We start from the raw sequence: 19,765 nt of genomic DNA, 5'->3' as shown, positions 1-19,765 counted from the left end.
TCAAATTTTGAAATGTACCAGTGACATTGCCCTCATGCTGAAATGTCAGCTGACCAGGATCTCAGTGTGAAAGCAGTGTGCAGGGGACAGCAGGGGAGCTGATCACCGCGCTCTGAGCAGCCTTCAGAACAGGCATTGATACACAGCAGGATAGTCCATGAAGGTGCAAGGCTGAGATGAAATAAGGTCCGAGAAAGTAAGAAGTCTGCTGAAAAGGAAGTCAAATGTATAATATAATTAGCATTTCAAAACAGTTTTTGTCCTAAACTGTATTACTGACTTCATGAATTACAAGGGTACAGTAGTGTTTCACACTCTGCCTTAAGGGACTGCCATGCTGCTCCCCTGAAGTGAGAGCTGTGGCTTTTTCCTGATGGCTCTTATGCTCTACTGCCTGTATGGGCTTTCACAGATGTCTGAACTGGTAAGAAATTTACAGCCTAGACAAGTACACGAACCTAACTAGTAACATTTGTTTAGAAAGAACTTGCCTCTTTGCCTGAAATTTTATTTCTGAGATTTTCTTCTAAGTTGATAAGATATTCAAATGTAATTCTGTTTTAATCTACAACATTCAAAACAAACATTTCAGAACTACAAATGCATTCTCTCCAATTAGTTTACCTAGAATTACTTACACAGTCACAGAGTGAATTCTAAATGCAGACAAATCTTTGACCAATACATGGACTGTTTGCTCTATTCATTGCAATACATTAAAAAAAAAGTTGTAAAAATTACACCTTATAGTACTTACAGTCACTTCTGAAAGAGTCAGAAATTAATTCCTCCTTAATAACCATTGGGCTGAACACACTAGAATGAATCAAAACATCACAAAACATTACTTCGGGAGAGACAAAGGCAAGTTTCTTCAGATTTGCACAGACAAACATGAATTTTATATACTGGAAATGTAAATTTAAACAAATAAAGCAGAAAACCACCCAAAGCCCCCACTTCAACCAAATGCAAGGAAGCAACAGGTTAGATGAATTTTGCTCTTTACTCACTTGAATACCACAAACCAGATACTTTCAGCATCTCCTACTACCTCAAACCCCAAGACTGGCGCAGTTAAGTTATGGTTCTTTATACACCTGCACACCAAGCCACATTTTCCCCACTTAAAAATACAGGTTATGACACTGAACTAAAAGGCTAAGTGTGTTTAAAAAAAAAAAAGAACAAAGCTTTTTTCTTTTAAACTGCTACTAAATTTATGGCAACCATTTTAACTTTGAATACAAAAATCTTTAAGACTTTTTTAAAATGAAACTCTGGTAAAATACTATCAGTTGCTTCATGAAGCGAGACCTGACCATCAGTTGTATACATAAGCTTAATTAAATATGAGACAAAGTTTTCAGGATCAAATTTCTTTATAAACATCATAGTAGAAAGACATTCAAATGGATGAAAAATATGGCAGTACAAATTTTAAATAAATTTAAAAAAAAAAAAAAAAGAGTAGAAAAGGAACATCACAAATCATGCCTTATTTCTGACAGTTGTCCTTCTGACATATTTCATGTCGTCAGCAACTCGGCAAACTCACAATCCGTCGAATTCAGTGAATAACTGGGGTTTAACACAGCATACCCATCTATTTTTTCTGCTCGGCCTTTTCTGCCTACTTGAACGAGGGGGATACGCATTTTTCTCCTCAGATTACCGTACCCGCGCAATGCCAGACCCAGCCAGAGGGCTGTGCCTTGCAGCAGCCTGGCAGCCTGCGCAACACTCCGCTGGAGCGGAGAACTACCGCTCCTGCTCCTGCTCCTGCTCCTGTTCCCGGGCTGGCGGGATCCCGCCCCAGGGCTCCCTCCAGCACGGGAGCGCAGGAGAGCGGCCGGGGCCGGGGGAAGGCACGGGGCATCTTCTGCGGGAGGGCCAGGCCGGACCCGGCCGACGGCCCAGCTCTCCCCCAGGGGCAGCGGCGCCAGCACCGGCGTGGGCCCCCCCGGCCCCCCGCCGCTGAGGGGAACACCCGGCGCGGCCGGTACCAGCCGGCTGAGCACCCTGAACCGGCGCTACGGCGCACGAGCCCCGCCCTCAGCGCGTCGGGGCCGCCCCCGCCGCCATGCCGGTGGCGGGCGGAACAAACCGCGCAGCCCGGGCACCAGCGAGTGGCGGCGGCGGGCGGGGCCAGAGCGGCCGGGCAGGGGTGAAAGGTCGGGGCCCCGCCGAGGAAAGATGGCGGCGCCGGCGACGCTCCGCGTGGTGCGATGCGGCGGCGGCACCCTCCACGGCGCCAGGGCCGTCTTCTCCGTCGATGCCAAGCAAGTGGGGCTGGGGACCGGGGCCTCCCGCCCTCGGGTGGGCTTCTGAGCTCCGTAGCGGGGGTGACTGCCGGCTGGTGTTACCGCGGCCTGCCGCTCCCCGGGGGGTACTTGGGTCCCCGCTCCCGCGGGCGGTGAAGTAACGGCTTTCTCGCTCCTCCAGGTACCTGCTCTGCGCCTCTGGCGACTTCGTGAAGATGTACAGCGTGGCGACCGAAAAGACGCTGCGCGTGATGGGGGGCCACGGCGACCTGGTGACGGGCATCCAGCTCAACCCCCACAACCACATGCAGGTTTGGGGGGGCGGAGGGGGGGGAAAGCCCGGCTGTGGGGGGTGGTGCGGGTGCTCCTGCCCCCTCGGTCGAGCTCCAGTGCCTCCGCGGGGGCTGTCCCGGGTGTTCGGGGGTTGACCGGAATTTGAGAACGAGCTGTAAGCGATTGTAGCGTTAAGCTACTGTTTCTCCAAAATCTTCCGGGAAAGATAAACGTTATATCCGTTTTCCCCAAATAAAAATGTGAAACTTCATGTGGATAACACTTGTTGAATGAAACGACAGCAAAATGGGAATATCTATAAAATTTCTGGTTTTGTGATGATTGGAGAGGAGAAGAAGTATGTGAGAACATGAGCAAAGCGGACTGTGGTTGGTATACAGATGCAGATTTGACTAAATCCCTTTAATTTGCCCAGTGGCTCTCTGCCTACCGGCAGCATGCCTTCCCCGTTCACTGCCACTCATGTGCTGGCTCTCAGTTTGCTCGGGTTTTTTTTGGTGTCTTAGCAAGAATTATTTGGTGTCTAAACAAGAATTATTTCCTAAGATGGATGGCATCTGCATGTCATCTGAAAAACCTGGTGTAAATATCAATAGATATTTACATAATGGATATCTGCATGCTCTGTTAGTCTCAAGTGATTAAACACAAATACCTGTTGTTTCTTTCACACTTCATGAAAATGTATGTTTCAAACTCGGAGAATAGTGTTGTATTTCTGTTGCGCTTTCTTTGAAGGCAGCACAGAGCTGGTCTGCATCCTATATTTCTGGTGATTCAGCCACTTGGAGTCACAGTTTCATTGATTGATTCTTCAACTTTTTAACTGTGATTTTATGTAAAAGCTGTCTTTGATATATTACTTTAACTTATAGATAACTATTTTTTTTTTTCCTCAGCTGTATTCTTCCTCTCTTGATGGCAGCATTAAGCTGTGGGACTTCATGGATGGGATACCCATTAAAGTATGTTGAGTTACTTCTGTTGAGCAAATGTCAAAATTTTTCTTGACCCATTGATAGTAGAATGAGGATTTCTGCAGCTCTTACTACAAATGGGCACAAATCAGTCTGAGATGTGTTGTTCTGCCATCAACGCAGCCTGAAAACCATCTATTTATGGCAGTAATAGAATATGGCAATTGGTATGTGTGTCAATGCAGAATCTCTTGGGGGAAAAAGATGGGTTATGTACTGACATACTAACTTTGCTACTCACTGCAGTTCAGAGTCCAGTGTAGCTCTTCAGGAGTGTGCTGCAGTTTGTGGTATACCAATAGGAATTGTTACGGTGGCTTGAAAATGTGGGCTGCTAACTGTCCTGTTGCTCCTGTTTTGTTCTAAATAGAGACACTTTCCTATAGGTGGGTGCACTAAGGGTAAAGTACCTTCAGGTTTTTCAGTAAATCTGATGTCTCATATTTCATTAGTACTGTCTTAACAATCACATTAGTCCTTGATAGAATAAAGGTCTTTTTATTTGTCTTAGAATTGAGAATTTTAATTAATACATTAAGGTTTCTTTAAAGCAAATGTGTTTTCCTTATTGTAAAAACTTAGCATTATTCACTGTTGAAATCCATATGCACAAGTGTAATAATTGTTGACCTCCTTTTCCCTTGTTGGTTTTTTTCTTCAGACTTTCACTGTAGGATCTAAACTCCTGGCACTGTACGCACTTGCTAGTTTTGAGGACTCAGTGTTTGTTGTAATTCCAAAGAGTGGTGAAAGAGGTACAGTATAATTAGTGTCATCCTTGTCACCTAAGTCATTTTGTGTCTAAGCTGCTGTCATGTCAGTGAATGATGCTGCAAGAATGTGCTTTAATATATTAATTTTGAAAATATTTCCTGAGTCCTATGACAGGTGTCTGCAGTCCTGTATTTTGTACCTTTTTTTTGTTTTCATTCTATGACATCTGGTTTCTTAATATTTGTCTAGGATAGTGTTTAGCTTCACTTTTGAAGCATATACTGCACGTATGTGATGTTGCAGATACAATAAATCTTGTAAGTAGTGCTTACCATGGTACAGGGTATGCTACAGTACTTGAGACTACTCTTCTACTTAAGTAGTATTAACATAAATAGACTTGTCCTATTTTACAGCATGCCTAGAAATGTTTTCCTTGAATTTTGTCTGAAATATAGCTTGACCTTAGTCTTGCTATATTGCTACCAATGTCACTTGAGAGCAAGAGCAAATATCATGCAACTTTGCTTGATTTCTGTTTACAGTTGCACTGGTATCCACTATCTAGTCTTCAATCTTCAATACTATTGTTTGAATCAAAATACCTGAAACAATTCTTTTTTTTTGAAAAGTATTACAAACTTTTTCAAACTTAAAAAAATATTTGAAGGTATTAACATGTTTTGATGTAGGAGTGTAAATCCCCTTTGTAAGGGGTGTACATAAACTTGTTCATAAAAGCCTTATGATAACAGATTTTTCTTTGGTCAGATACATTCCAACTGGTCTCAGTTAAGCTGACAAAAGCAGCAGGCCAAGATCTGGAAGCCAAGGAATTGTCAGTCGTTTTGGATGGTGTGGATGCATCACCGAAGTGTATTGCATTTGGAAGAGAAGTATATTCACTTTTTGGGGTTTTTTTTCTTCTGTTGGGTGTTGGTTGGGGTTTTGTTCCTCTCAAATGAACTATATGCTGTTTATGCTTTTATACAAGCACAGCAGCACTCAAACAAAATTGAAGGTAAATGAATCTGTGCAAGACCTATGCATTCTTTTATAAAAAAAAAAAAAATCTCCGCCATTTGATGTGGATAATACTTACTTAACATCAGCTTATATGTTATCTCCAATTTTAAGTACTTTGTAGTGAAACATGACTTTATTTTTTTTTCTTTCATGTGTAAGAGCATAATCTGTATGTCCTAAGTTGCTATTTTACTATAACAGGGTGAATATGTGGCATCAGTGAAGGAGGTCAATCTCCAAGTTTATTTTTTTAAACGGAAACAGTTGAACAGGTAAGAATGAAAATGTATTGATTCAATCTGATATATCATAAATGTTTGTTAACTGGTGATGTGTGAACACATTATTTTATATTTGTCATCAACCATTTGGTTTTATGCTAGAGGGGATGTAGACACTATATAAGAAGCTTCCTGTAGAGGCAGACAGCGAGGTGCTGCAGTGGCATTGGTAGCTTATCTTTTCAGCTCGGGAATGTATTTTTTCAGGTAAGTGCTTAGGCTGATGCTGGCCTGAAACAAATGACATAGTTTGGTCAGGGCCAAGACAGGGGCAGAGGGAGGAAGGAGTCATGGAAGAAGAGAGAAAGAAAGAGGGGAAAAAATCTTTCAGCTTGATTGAAGGCAAAGAACTAATGAAACAAAGTGAAAAATAAGTCTGTCACTATTTTTTGGAGAGTGCACGTAACTATAACAACCTGGAGATGTTTAATTTTGCAAGTCAGAATTGTTTTTATGTGCATTAGCTGATCCTTTTGAAGGATCATGCTTTAAAAAAAAAGGCATGCATATGATGAAAGTTACTTTCTTAACTCTTGAAGGTTTTCTGTAAGTGCAGCGAAGACAAAAAGTGGAAACAATCACTTCATGTGCATAGCATGCCATCCTACGGAGGATTGTATTGCAACTGGTCATGCTGATGGAAAGATTCGCCTCTGGTATGCACATTTGGATTCACCTGTGTACCCTATACACTGATGTGACCACAGGAATTGAGACCTGAGCAAAGCAGTCTAATTTGTCCTTAGCATTGCCATTTTCAGAAGTCAGAATAAGCAAAGAATGGCACGCCCTGTGAAGCTGCAGTGCTGACATTGATATCAGGGTACAGCTTCAGTTTAATGTTAAATGGGAAAATATTCTGGTTAAGCTATGCTCCACTAATCTAAGCTGTAATTGAAAAAGGTCATGCAGGAGCAGCTGAAGTAACTCTTTATGGGCAAGTAGAGTCCTAGGGAGAGCACACTAGTGAAATCCTGTGGTTGAGAACAATATGCTTCCCAAGTTGCTCTGCAGCGCCGAGTTGCTCAGTATGTCTAGGATGCATGGTGTGCACCATGAAGGTGCCAAAAACCAGCTACTGTGGTTCCTTCCCTCCCTTTGCGTCACTTGAGCATGCGAGAAACTCTAGTCTAGAAATTAAGAGAGGATGGTATACTTGATTCAATATTTCCTTTTATTTTTTCCGTTGCTGATGTTGTGTTTAAAGAACTGTTCTATTCCTCCCCACATAGGAGGAATTTCTACCACAAGAAAGAGTACACATTTTCCACACTGCACTGGCATCACGATACTGTCATGGATCTAGCTTTTTCTCTACAGGGTGAGTTAAGAAAACAAACAAACAAAAAAACCCAGACAAAAAAAAGCCTCTTGAAGAGTTGCAGCGGTGAGGGAGGAATCAATATAAGCTCGAGTTTGTCCACTTAGTAACAAATCAATTTCTAGAATTTTAATATGTCCAGGAAGGATCTAAAATAAAAATGGAAGCATTTTTTTTATTATTTATTTTGATTGGCATTCATAATGTCAAATATCTACCTTCTGTGGTAGAATGTAAAATCTAAACCCTCCTCTTCAGTCTTTCCCCACCTCCACTCTCCTTCCTTGCCCCCCTTTCATCAGTAATATTGATGAGCTCTTGCCAGAGTCTTATTTGCATCCAGACAAAACAAACCAGGCTTGTCCGAGCTAAAACCTAGTGGCAGAAATACAGTTAACTTTTTTTTTCTGATCTGAACTGTTCTCCTTTAGGATATTTAGTACTGCAAAGTACTTCTGATAGGAGAACAGTTCAGCTACGTTCTCATCTGATTCAGAAAGTATGGGATCTACTACTCCCAAAGCATTGTTTAAATTTTACTGTAGGCACAAATTCTTGTTACTTAATCCAAGTTTCTCTAGCAATTTAACATGGGATAACGAGAAACACATCTCTGCATTGCCCAGGCTAGATAGGAGGAATAATTGCATTGTATGTGACAGTTTAAGAAAGGTTTTTGAGAAACTTGCGTTTGTCATTGTAAACATGTATGCTAACGATACTTTTTTTAAGCAAAACCTATAACTGTGTTTTTATTACTGGAAAAGGAAGCAGCTTGCTGAGTGGTGGAGTTGAATCTGTTATAGTTCTGTGGCGCAATGAATCAGAGCGTCAGAGGGATTTCCTTCCTCGTTTGGGATCTGCTATTGAGTACATCTCCGTGTCACCTGATGGCACGCTCTGTTGCACCTTGCATACGGACAACAGTAAGCCAAAACATATTTTAAGTATCACTTAATGCAAAATGGAATGCAAATCTGAGTTTTGTTTCATTAATTTCGGATGAATTAACTAGATACTATGTGAGTTCAATACTGATTTGAAAGAACAGATGCTTGAAGTGATCTCTTGCTTTTTCATTAGTTCTGTGGATTTGCCTGGTGACTGCTGCAACTTGGCTTTCCACCTTGATGTACGGGTGTCATAAATTGAGGAAAAGATACATTTATGGAATTAAGTGCAGTTGGTTAAGATCCCTTCCCCACCATGAGATGTGGTTAGATTGCAGAAGCCTTTTGCAAGACTTTATCTGCTTTTCCTTTCAGGAATTACAATAATCAACAGCAACCTAAGATTTTCCAGAAGTATTCAAGGACTGATCAAAAGTAAGTGCAATAAAATTTATCTTTCACTTAGAGGGCTGAATGTGTCACTTCACATCTTGGGTCATTTGTCATCTGATTTTTGGTTTCCAGGTACGAATGTTAAGACTGGTCTAGTGGTTGATCCTAGAACTAAAGCTTTGGTCCTGAATGGAGAGCCTGGCCACTTGCAGTTCTACTGTCTCCAGAGTGACCAACAGCTGTTCAGTGTAAGTTGGATGGGCTTGTACTAAAACTTATTCAATCAAGTTATGCGTCAATTTATTTGAAGATGTAATATGGCAAACAGGAAAAAAGCCAGCAGCTATACTGTGAGACAGATTCCAAGCTGAGATGTTTCTGGCTTTACTACAAACTTCTTTTACTTGTTAAGCGTAGCTAAATGTGATAGTTGAATAAATACTTCAAAACAGTGTGCTGCTCCTGTTAAATGTCAAATTTCTTTTTTTTTTTTTTTTATTCTTTCCTACACTTAGCATTATTGTGGAATATACATGCCCTAATTCTGCTTTCCCCATGTGGTTTTTTTACGTTACAGCCCAGTCAGTTGTAATCAGTGCTTTCAGAACTTCCTTTCTCCATGGTTTTATGAATATCATCTCTAAATCTACACTTGACTTTTGAAATTTAATTTTGGCCTTGTTGTTTTGCAGTTGGATATTGTACAACGACAGTATATTCATCAGGCGGGCTTAAACCAAACTGACTTGGTAAAAGTTGCGTTTAGTGCACAAGGCGAGTGGTTGGCAACAGTAGAAGAGAGAGAAGAAGTAACTGACCCTGAGTTGCAGTTGAAGCTGTGGTTCTATGATGAAGAAACACAAAGGTAACTATAATAGAGCTGGACTTCTAGGTGTCAAAATCTAAAGTATCACACAACTATCTCACAGGCTTTGTCTTGCAAAGGCAGTTTTTCCAGATCAACTAGTAAAACTCTAGGGAAGACCCTAGGGAGAGTTTACCATGCATGCTACACGTGTCTGAAACAACACACAGTTGAAGCAAATACAGATTGGAAATAATTGCTCTGAATCTAATTTACTTACATTAATCAGACAGGCTATTCTAACCATGGGACTTAAATTCACATATTTACTCAGTATTAAAAATCATGGACTTGACAGAATGGTTCTATATCTTGCTCAGTTTTCCCACCTCTGTCATCATCAATGGGTTAGTCCTTCTCAGGTACAGAAGATTATGACTTTATTGTTGATTTTTTTTTTTTTTTTTTCTTTAGCTAACACATGCATCTGGTTCATACACTCTCCCCAGTTTTCTTACTTACCAAAAAATTACTTTGACTGTGAATTGTTATTTTCTCAAGAAACAAAGCAAAATAAACTAATCAGCTATGTGACTGATTTTCTAAGTACTGGAAAGACTGCCCAGAGTTCAGGCTGAATATTTGAGTGATGCTTGCTTAGTGATAATCCTTTCTCAGTGCTGGGCTACAGTCTCTCTTGCTGTATGGAAGTGATTAGGGAAACCTGCTCTGTAAATGCAATACCATTCAGCTATCTAATTAGACAGACATTTCTTTAATTCCTCTTCTCCCTTCCATCATCTTTAAACTCTTCCCCAAGTTCCAAATGAAATAAAATGGCAAGCTTCTGTTTTGTTTCCCTATAGCTTTAAGCTGAATACTAGAATAAGTATGCCCCATGAGGACCACATAACAGACATGTGCTTTCGTGACATGGATGAAGTGGAAGATGAATCTCTGATACTGGTAACAACTGGCAGCGACTGTGTGTTTAAAGTCTGGGTGATGGTAGAAGACACTGATCCAGAAGGCAAGTATGGTCAAAAAGTGACTTGCTCTTACGTGCCACCTTGTAACGTGCTATAGGAATTCAGACCCTAACTCCATCCTTTCAGAACTAGGCCCTCGAGTCTCATGCATGTTATCTTTCTGCTGTTGTATGGAGTATTGTGTTCTCCTGAGCATCCTCTGTGATGGACTTCTCTCATAGCTTTGCAGTATTATGGATTGATACGGAGGTTCCTGAAACAGCAAAGACCTTGCTGAGCCTGCTGCAGAAGGGAATGGCAGCCTGTGTTGATTGTTTAAAGGATTATTTGTGGTCATGATTTTTCCATGCTGGGAAAATGGATTTTTGTCATTCCTTTGGCTAGTCTTTTTATTTGAGACTTCTGCTCAAGGGAGCAGGATGCAGAAGTGTGTTACTCTGTTTTAGCTGACTTAATGTAAAATAGTAACACTTTGCCATTCTGCAGCTCTGCCACTTCAGAGTTCATTTTTTGAACATCCTTCCTTCCTGTTAAATACTTGAACGTCCTAGAATGGATTTTTGGGATCCACTTCTAAGATACTTAAGCAGCCAAATTTCTCCTCTCAAAATGCATGCTGATGTTCACTTGTTTCAAACAGAACATCTGAGGGATGTGTATTATCCTGTATGCCTTTGGATGTGAAATACAAGATTCCCCACTTCTTATTTCCTTTTACTTAAATGTCATGATGGTGCCAGGCACGCTTAAGTGAGCTGGAACTTTCCTGCCACTTGGGTGTCTTATCTCTTCATGTTCCCAAATAGATGTGGTGGTGGTCTTGCTGGACTGCTTGCAGTTTGGTGTGTGTTTTCTTAGGCATGTGGGAACATGTTCAGAAGTACTTTTGAACTACTAAGGTTTGCATTTGGCAAACTTACTTTGCCAAATTGACTTTATCTAAGCTGTTTGCTCCTCAACAGTGGCTGCTCATGAGATGAAAAACAAAAGCTTGTCTTGATTTTTGTAGGATTTATGCATATATTTACTTAATAATACCTCCCTCAATGGTATCTGAAAGAGGGGGTTTTTGTTTCTAGTTTGTAAGTGATTCTAAGCCTAGATTATATCTTAACTTAATGAGCAGATACTTTGATCTTGAGTACAGTGTGGGCTGGAGATGAAACCTAATGGGGTCTGTTTCCTTCAACAATACGTTTTTGTATCTGCTGACTGGCCTCATCAGGGGCTTTTTGTGTGTATTTGTTTTGTTTTTAAGTGACTATAAAGCTGTGTTTCATGGCACATGTAGAAGTACAAATTAGTACTGACTTCTGCAGTGTATTTCCCAGCAGGGGCAGGGTAGGAATGCTCAGGTAGAAAGTTTCAACATGCTGCAGCTCCTGTGCAGCAAATACTAACAAACTAATCAGTTCATAAGTAGAATACACTCTGGCATGTTTTTATTTGCAGCAGATCTCTTGCTGTGCCTTTAGGTGGTGCCATGCAGTTTAAAGTGGTGAATAGTTTCTGGTTTTTTTTTTTACAGGCAGGTCTTTTAATCATCAACTCATAGCCATTATATAAAGGATATCTTAGCATAGGGTGAGCTTATTTTCCTTTCTTTCCTCATGCTACTCATACATTTAAAAAGCATGCTGTATGAATTTATTTATACTGGGAAATGTAGGTTATGTGGTAAGTACATCACTTTGCTTCTGTGTATTGTATGGTAACTATCAACAATAGGAAAGGCATCCCATCTGAATGCGCTGGCAGGCTAACCGACGTGAGGAAGCATGGTGATAGGTCACTGTGATCCTCAAACTTTATATAAATGAACCATGAGCCTTGTTGGACTCAAATGCAACCTGTGTTCAGATTTTTAGTAATGCTTGTGTTCTTGCTACAGTTTTAAAACATCAGTGTGTTTCAGAACACTAAATATTGAATCCACTTCAGCATCTTTTTTTCTTTTATCTAATATCTGCCTATTTGAGAGCACAGTTAATGTAGTTGGCAAAGTTAACATGAATATTGTACCACGTCAATCTGGATTCACTGTTCAAATGCAAAACTGAGGAAAAATGAAAAACCTACTAGATGTTTCTTGTACTAGAACAGGACAGATTCTCTGTACTCTTCAAAAATGTAAGCCTTCTGAAACAAAACTCTTGCTCTTGAGCTTATTTTGCAGCCCTAATACTTGAATTCTTCTTTCTTCATGTATAGACTCAAATTAACTAGCTTGTTGTTCAATGCAGCACAGCAAAGTGTGAGCTGGAGCTGTGACTTTGTAGGCAGCTACCACAACTACCAAGCTACTAACTGCTGTTTCTCAGAAGATGGCTCTTTGCTTGCTGTTAGCTTTGAAGAAACTGTCACTGTATGGGACTCAGTTACTTGGGATCTTAAGTGTACATTTTGCTATTCTCCTGGAAAAATAAGGTATGTTTTTAATCTGTCTTTTTTTTTTCTTGAACTCTTGGAACAGAAAGAATTCATAGTAGTCCAAGTCCTTGTATATGGTTCATATATAGAAAAGACTCTAAAATGGTTTTTAGGTGGTTGGTAACTTACTGGTAAAAATCATAAGATCAAGCTTTGCAGTCTCACCTTCTTACTTGCTTATGACTCCTGTACTGCCCATACTCAAATAGGTATCATTGGGCATGCAACAGTGTGTTAATAACCCTTCTCCTTTTTCTCATTAATCTAGGGATGACTCAAAGTACTGAAAAAGTATAGATATAAGAAACTTGTTCTTTATTCATGTATGCATGTATACAAATAGAAATTATATCAATAAACCATAAAAGCATATTGGCCTCATTATCTGTATTATAAAATATATTTCCTGATCCTTTCTAACCTCTGCTGGAAAATCCATATTTGCCTGGCAGACTATCCCAGCATGCTCCATTCTGTGCTGTCATGATAAAAGACATCCTGAAGGTCTAGATACTGTTCTGTTGTGTAAGGGTAATGAGGGATGGTATAGGTCGATGGTAGAGATAAAAGATAAAGACTCCAAGTACAGGACAGCCTTAATATTGACCTTCCTGGACTGTGCAAATATACAGCAGTTTCTGATCCAGGTAAAGTATCGTTTTTCTTATGATAATACTGAAAAAAATAGGGCAATAGGTGACCTCACTGGTTCATCTACTTAATCTCTGTGCCAGATCTCTGTATCTAAACAGTTGCTGAAACAGGAAGATGCTACAAACCTACTGTAGTATTCTCTTTCAGTGCTAAGGTTTTTCTAACTGCTTCTCAAAGTCATTACTGCAGTAATGTTACAGGTATTTCATATACCCACTTCCAGGAAACACCCAAAAGGGAAAGCCAAAATTACATGGTCACAATGTTTCAAAGACTTTGACATAGAGAATCGGAAAGACAAGAGACTTATTTCCATGTTTTTATGTGTATGTTTGTGAGGTTTTCTTTTGTGAGATCAAGTCAGTTTTGTTTATACTGGTCATCTAAGATTAGAAATTCAGAAACATGATTCTAAAATTGGTGTGCAGGAAAATAGTGGGAGGCGTGTAAGCCGCATCTTTACTATATCTATAGAGAAAACTTCTCTTGACAGCTTGGTACAGTGGCAAGTTTTTTCCAGGCCAGCTGCTCCTTTTGTAGCCTTTACTATATACTATATTAAAAGGAAATAAATTACTCTAGGACAACATTAAATGACAGTATTAATTGCATAACTTCAAAGGTCTATGTTTTAATAGAGACATTCCATCCCTTCCTAGATTTTTTTTGAACATGTGCTATAGCATTAGAAATCAAAAGGCTGTTCTATTATTCTCAAACAAGAGAATGAGAAATTAAAATAGGTGAAAGCAAATCATACACTTTCCTCAACTGGAGCAGCCTATAAGAATAACTTTTGCTCTAAGCACTAGAGAGTAGTAAAGAAATAGTAGGAAATCTTTAAATATGGACTTTATTTTTCCAGTCCCAGTGTGAACACTTACTTACATGTTTGTAATTTATTTAAGAGCTTAAAATAACTCCTTGAAATCAGAATGTTGTAGGAACATGTAATCCTTATAGATTTATGAATACTTCTAAATCTCCCAGACCTACCTATCTGGTGGTTGTGTGTGAAGTTTCATGCCTCTAGAGGTGAAAGCAAAAAGCAAACTTCTGATTTAAATATCAGAAATAAATTTTAACTGAATCTTTTTGACTCATGAATCATTACTACATAGAGAAACAAAGATGAAACTTGAAGGTCACTAACTTGTTTTGACTTTTCACTTCTGTAGGAACATCTGCTTTGGGAGACTAACATGTTCCAAGTACCTTATTGGTGCCACTGATCATGGCTTTCTGTGTTGCTGGAACCTGCTCAGTTGTGCATGTAAGATCAGCTTAAATATGTGCTAGAGTGGTAACATTTAATGCTTGAATTTACTGTGAAACCTTAAAATAATCTTGGTCTGACTGCAGATTGACCCACTACTAAATGTCCTGTGGAAATGTAATGACTTTCATGCTTCAGTCAAGATAGTATTCTGTCCAGTGTGCATGTGCTTTGTGTGCATGTGCAGAGTAAAGTCTAAGTTAAATGACCAATAACATAGTAATAGCTAGTATTTCCTACATTTGTGTAGAAGTTAGCAGTATTTGTGTATTTGTATTCATATAAGTTAATGAAGCTGCATGCTTCTTCCAGAGGTTAAGGCCCTGTGTGTCGTTCCCATTTGCCCTTTTGTTTGGCAGAGTAGTGGGACAGAACTGAATGCTGCCTTTTCATGTCTGGCTGTTGCTGTGTTTGCTTTTCAGTGGAATGGAGTGCCTACCTCAACATCGTAGTTCTGCAACCTGATCCTCTTTCAGAACATATTGCTGCTATCTCATGGCTCTCGAAAGACTCCAGCTGTAAGTACAAAGGCTTCTTTGACAAGTAATAGTCGGTGGAATTTAAAACTGTGAAAGTATAATTTCTAGAACAGGTTTTCTTAGAATTCAGCCCCATGAAACCATAAGACAGACTGGAGTCTGTGTTTGCACCTGTGGAAAACTGAGCCATGTCTGACAGCAGCAGTCAAGTAAAGCATGTTGGCTCCCCATCTTTTCTTCCAACAGTTCTCTGGGTGAGAGTCTTGAATGTTCTTGACCCATTCCTGTAAATGCAAAACTGTGGTTGAATTGTACAGCTACATTTTAGTGCTTTGACCGTAAGTTATGATTACCCTCCCTAGAGCTACAGAAACATTAATTTCCAAGGATGTTCTCTGGGTTGGAATACTGTGAAAGGTACCTTCTCTTATGCAGTAAGGTCATCTAGTTATAATTCCTGCAAACTAGCGCTTAAAGGCAATCGTGTCCAGCCCTTACTGGCCATGATACATAGGGTTTTGACAGCTATCCAGGAAAGTAAGAATTTCATGATTTAAAGAGAAGACATTTTTGGTTTCACAGTGTTTGTGTTTAAACCAAATGAGCCACGGCCAATCTATATCCAGAGAAACTTTTGTAAAGAAAAGATTCAGCTTGCCGTCTTCGTTCCAAGAGAAGAACCTGAAACTATTGGCTCAGCAAAATACCTCTGGCTAAGAAGATCCCAACTATTTTTTCTTACAGCTACACAAGTAAGAAATAGTGATTGGCAGGTGGTTCCTGGGGAAAAAGTATTTTCCTGAATGTGGATTGATACAAATTCAGAGTTCTGCTCTTGAGTGTAAGAGGTTTTTTGTGATTTCAAGGCAGCGTAAGCCATGCTTTGTTCTCTATTAAAAGCTTTTAACTGCCAAAACAGCTGAAGTTTAAAATCAATTACTTACTGGTTTTCTACTGGTAGTAATTTCTGCTGCCTCATAGAAGAAACTAGATAATTTGGGAACACTGCCTATGCTGCTTAACTTACACACCCAGCAGCTGTATTATTGCTGATTATCCAGATGTTTCATATGATACTCAGTTTTCCTTGTAACTTGGGGGGGGGGGTGGGGGTGGGGGGGGTGTTCTTTGTTTGTTTTCCCAAAAAGTCTATATAGTCTATAGCTATATAAAAGTCTAGGTCCATTCCTGCTTCCTTTCAGTTTCTTTACCAAATCAAGAGGAAGAGATGTGTTTGCCTCTTCCACTTGACTGACAAAAGCTTTTGGGCCAGTTGGAAGCTTCTGTAGGCAAGGTATGGAAATATGGAAAGGAGTTTCACATACTGTAACTCTGCTACATCATTCTCTATTTTAGGAGCTAATAACGCTTAGCACAAAGTCTCTAGAAGAAAGGCTTACACCATCGAGCAAACAGGTACTCTTACAGCAGTTCTGACAGATGTACAGAGCACTTCAAAATTCTGTTGGTTAGTCTGTCTGATTCAAATTCCCTTCTGTCATGAAAATGCACACCAGATTCTTGGAGTCATAGGCCCTTAGCTGCAGGGGCAGTAATCTGTATTTGCTTCTTTTTTGACAGAATTGGTGTTTGTAAAAACCCTTAAAAAAGGAAGTATTAGTAAGCTACTGCCTCCTTTTTCTCATTTGCCCTGCACAGAAAAATCAGTTTCTTTGGAGGGTGGGGGAATAATTTGTTGCTCAGATTAAGGTGTACAGATCTAGGAAAAGGCCAGAAGGGAACTTGCCTTGTTTTGCTTTCAGTTACGTAATTAAATCACTTGGCAGATGATGCTGGGGTATAAATGATCTTTTAGTCATAAGTGGAATCTGAAAGCCATACTCAGTTTTTCTGGCATACACACCAACTTCTGTATTTGGCTGTTAATTGGTACATCAACCAACTAAAATCTGTTCTTGAATCCAGATCCTGGAGAGTTTTACTACCTCTGTGTAGGATTCTCTCAGGATGCCTGACAGAGAATGAGTACAAAGAGCCATATGGTTCTGTTGAGTTAAACTTGAGTGTAGACTTTTGTCACCTAGGTTGATTTTGAATTTTGGTAACTCAAAATGAGATAGAACTTAGATTTGTGACACTAAAACTTTTTCACCTTTTTCAAGCTGGCAGTAGAAGATAGTCTTCCTGTGACCCCGTTTAGCTTGCTATTGGGGAAGCACAGACGTCATCAATCGCAGGAGGATATAGACCTTGGAAAACTAGTTGTTTGTAATAAGCCTGAGCAAGATTCACCTGCTGTCAAAGAGGTAGGAGTAATTACATTAAGTGTACAAACAAAATCATGATAAACAAAATGTTTCATAAAGCTTCTGTTCTATTTTTTCAGCTTTTGCACACTCCAGCACATGTTTTGCCATCTGCTTCCTTCCTCTGTCCAGTATTTATTAATTCATTGCTCATCTCCAAAGGGAACACAAGGTAAGAAGAATTGAAGAACTCTCGTTAGTTACTGAAATTATTTTAAAGTATGTACATCTTTGTTTAAAGTGTAAAAGCAGTTTTCCAACATACCATTCTTCTGTTGATGTAAGTTAGTAGAACACTTCATTGTGGCAAGATTTTCTTTAAAACTCAGGTTTTGGGAGGAAAGTGAACTGGCTGTTAAGTCTGTTGGCTGTTCTGTTGCTGTTACTTTCGCTGTTGTTTAGTGTAATATGCTGGTATGCAAAATGTTGCCTTTGGTACTCAAATGTTCTTCATGAATTTCACTGTTCCAGGGATTTACTGGTTTTAGTGGTATTTTTGCATAAATGTCAATTTCTCAACTTTATTTAATATATGATGACTTCCTGCATAATTCTTGGTTTCGGTTTCTAGATACACCAAGAAGTTAGTCCTTAAATTTAATCTTAACAGTTTGTTTAGAACTCAAATTTCATTCCTAAATAAGCTACAAAATATGAGTGTATACTGTGAACACCATTAGCTAAGCCCGCCTTAAAATGCGTTAATCCCAATTTAATGGGATATTTTGATAGGTACTTAAAATGTATTGTAGCTTGCCCCTCTGAGACTGATATATGCTGCTAGAAAATACGTGCAGGTGCAGGGCTTTTGACTGTGGACCTGTATTAGGATTAATATCTTGTCACTTACACTGAAGCCAATTAAATGCTTGTATTTCTTGTGCAATCTATTCATTAAAGTGTTTAATGAAACTGCCAAGCCAGAGATGAAAATGTCTCATTGGTATCAGCTGCCATTCTGAATTTGCAAAGACTAGCGAGCGGATGGTTTACTCTGCCAGGCTTTACCCAGAAAAAAACACCAGTTTGAGTAGTCTTTGCATGTGTATTATGTGATCTGTTCTGCTGTGGTGTTGGCCAGTATTGCTGGCTTTCTTACTGGATGACACAAGTAAAAGTCTTTTTCCCACATCAACAAAACACTGGCAAAAATCTAATACAAGGAGTATATAGAAACTTGCATGTAGTTTCAGTACTGAAGAATTTGGGAGTTCAGTGGCCTGTGTAAATATTTGCACATGTAGAGCTTGTACTTTGATACTGGTAACGGGTATGACTCTGCACTTAAAGCTACATATAAGTACTGTAGAAGTGGACTCATAAAGAAATATATCATTGTATAGGTTCATTTTCTTACTAGTACTAAATCATTTTATTTTCCTTGGCAATGTAATATATAATACTAATGTATTATACGTGTTCGACCATTTACATTTTGTGAGTGATAAATAGTTTGTATTTATATAGTTGAACAGATGATTTTTAGGAGACCAGTACTGTTCTGCCATGCAGGTCATTCCTAATGAGATCCAAAACATTTGTACAGCAGACATTTGAATTAATTTTTGGAAGTATGCTTTCTACTTCAGCACAAGTTTAACTCTTAAGTCAGAAGGGAGCAGCCACTTTAAGCACCTCCCTATGTTTAAAAAATCAAACCAAAACAAACTTTTTCTAGTAAAAATCTAGGTACTGCAGCAGTTCTTAAGTCCAAGTGATCTTTTTCAGATTTGAAAGAGAAGAATGGCCTTCTTGAATATTGTCTCATCTACCAGTATATCCCAATGCTTCTAATCCTGTAGGAGTGTGAGATTATAACTTTTTTACATAATTCTGATCTGCCTGTTCTGACATTATGTATTATAGTTGGAGAAGGAAAATTATTTTGTTTAAGTTTACTTAAAACAGAGGACAGCTATTTGAAAAATGGCTTGTAATTGAGATGGCAAGAGAAGTATAGTAGTCTGTAAGTAGCCTGAGATTAAAAAATAAATAAAATCTAATGTTCGCTTTGATATTTGCATGATAATTTACCTCTCTCCTATAGTATGCGATACTATAGTATGTGAAAGTACCCATTAATTTCATTAATTGGGTTGTTTTCAATCATCTTTCTCTTACAGTGCTGAAGAAGTTGCTGATGAAGTGGAAATGGAAAGTGAAAAAACAGAGGATGATTCAGATGAGGAAAGAGATGTTACTGAAATGGAACAAGAAGATACAAGTCCTGTGGAATTGTTAGGCGAGATTACATGTAAACTGTCTAAATCCCAGGAAAAAGAGCTACGGAAACTAAGAAAAATGGACTACAGTTGGATATCAGCTTTCTAAACAGACATCTTGTGGGGGTTTTTTATACTGTAAAATGAAGCTTTGGATTAAATATTCTTAAAAAAAAATCTTTCACGTCCTTTGGCCATAAATTTTAGCAGCATCTATCTCTATAAGAAGAGAACTAAGAGGGAGGGATTAAAGTTTTGAGAAGTTGGTTCTGCTCCTAGCTTATTACTGACTCTGTGACCTTAGAAAACATTTAACCTGAGGGTTGTTTTTTCCCCTTGCAAGTGTATTTAAAAGGCTAATAGCAAAACAGAGTTCACTATCTGACTTTTGCTCAGTTAGCAAAGTGACAGCTAAGCTGCTGAAAATCCCCTCCACGGAGGCTGGGCTACTGCTGTCAAAGCAACAGCAGCAAACTCTTAGTT

General features: G+C 39.2%; 1 protein-coding gene across 1 annotated transcript; it reads left to right on the top strand.

Moving 5' to 3' along the window:
* The first annotated feature begins 2,141 nt into the window (after positions 1–2,141).
* WDR75 (WD repeat domain 75) lies at positions 2,142–19,492 on the top strand. The gene is made up of 21 exons (XM_074829633.1): positions 2,142–2,282; positions 2,446–2,575; positions 3,458–3,523; positions 4,197–4,290; positions 5,021–5,145; positions 5,477–5,547; positions 6,096–6,212; positions 6,789–6,877; positions 7,645–7,803; positions 8,143–8,202; positions 8,293–8,408; positions 8,853–9,025; positions 9,832–9,995; positions 12,198–12,381; positions 14,217–14,311; positions 14,737–14,832; positions 15,376–15,545; positions 16,150–16,209; positions 16,917–17,060; positions 17,141–17,232; positions 19,184–19,492. Exons 1-21 carry the CDS (start codon positions 2,197–2,199, stop codon positions 19,389–19,391), a joined length of 2,499 nt encoding a protein of 832 aa, XP_074685734.1. The 5' UTR covers positions 2,142–2,196; the 3' UTR covers positions 19,392–19,492.
* Positions 19,493–19,765: the final 273 nt, after the last annotated feature.

Source organism: Strix aluco, chromosome 6, assembly GCF_031877795.1.
Source record: "Strix aluco isolate bStrAlu1 chromosome 6, bStrAlu1.hap1, whole genome shotgun sequence".
Lineage (NCBI taxonomy): Eukaryota > Metazoa > Chordata > Aves > Strigiformes > Strigidae > Strix > Strix aluco.
The sequence above is the reverse complement of the archived record's forward strand: the minus strand, read 5'-3'. Positions and strand labels throughout refer to the sequence as shown.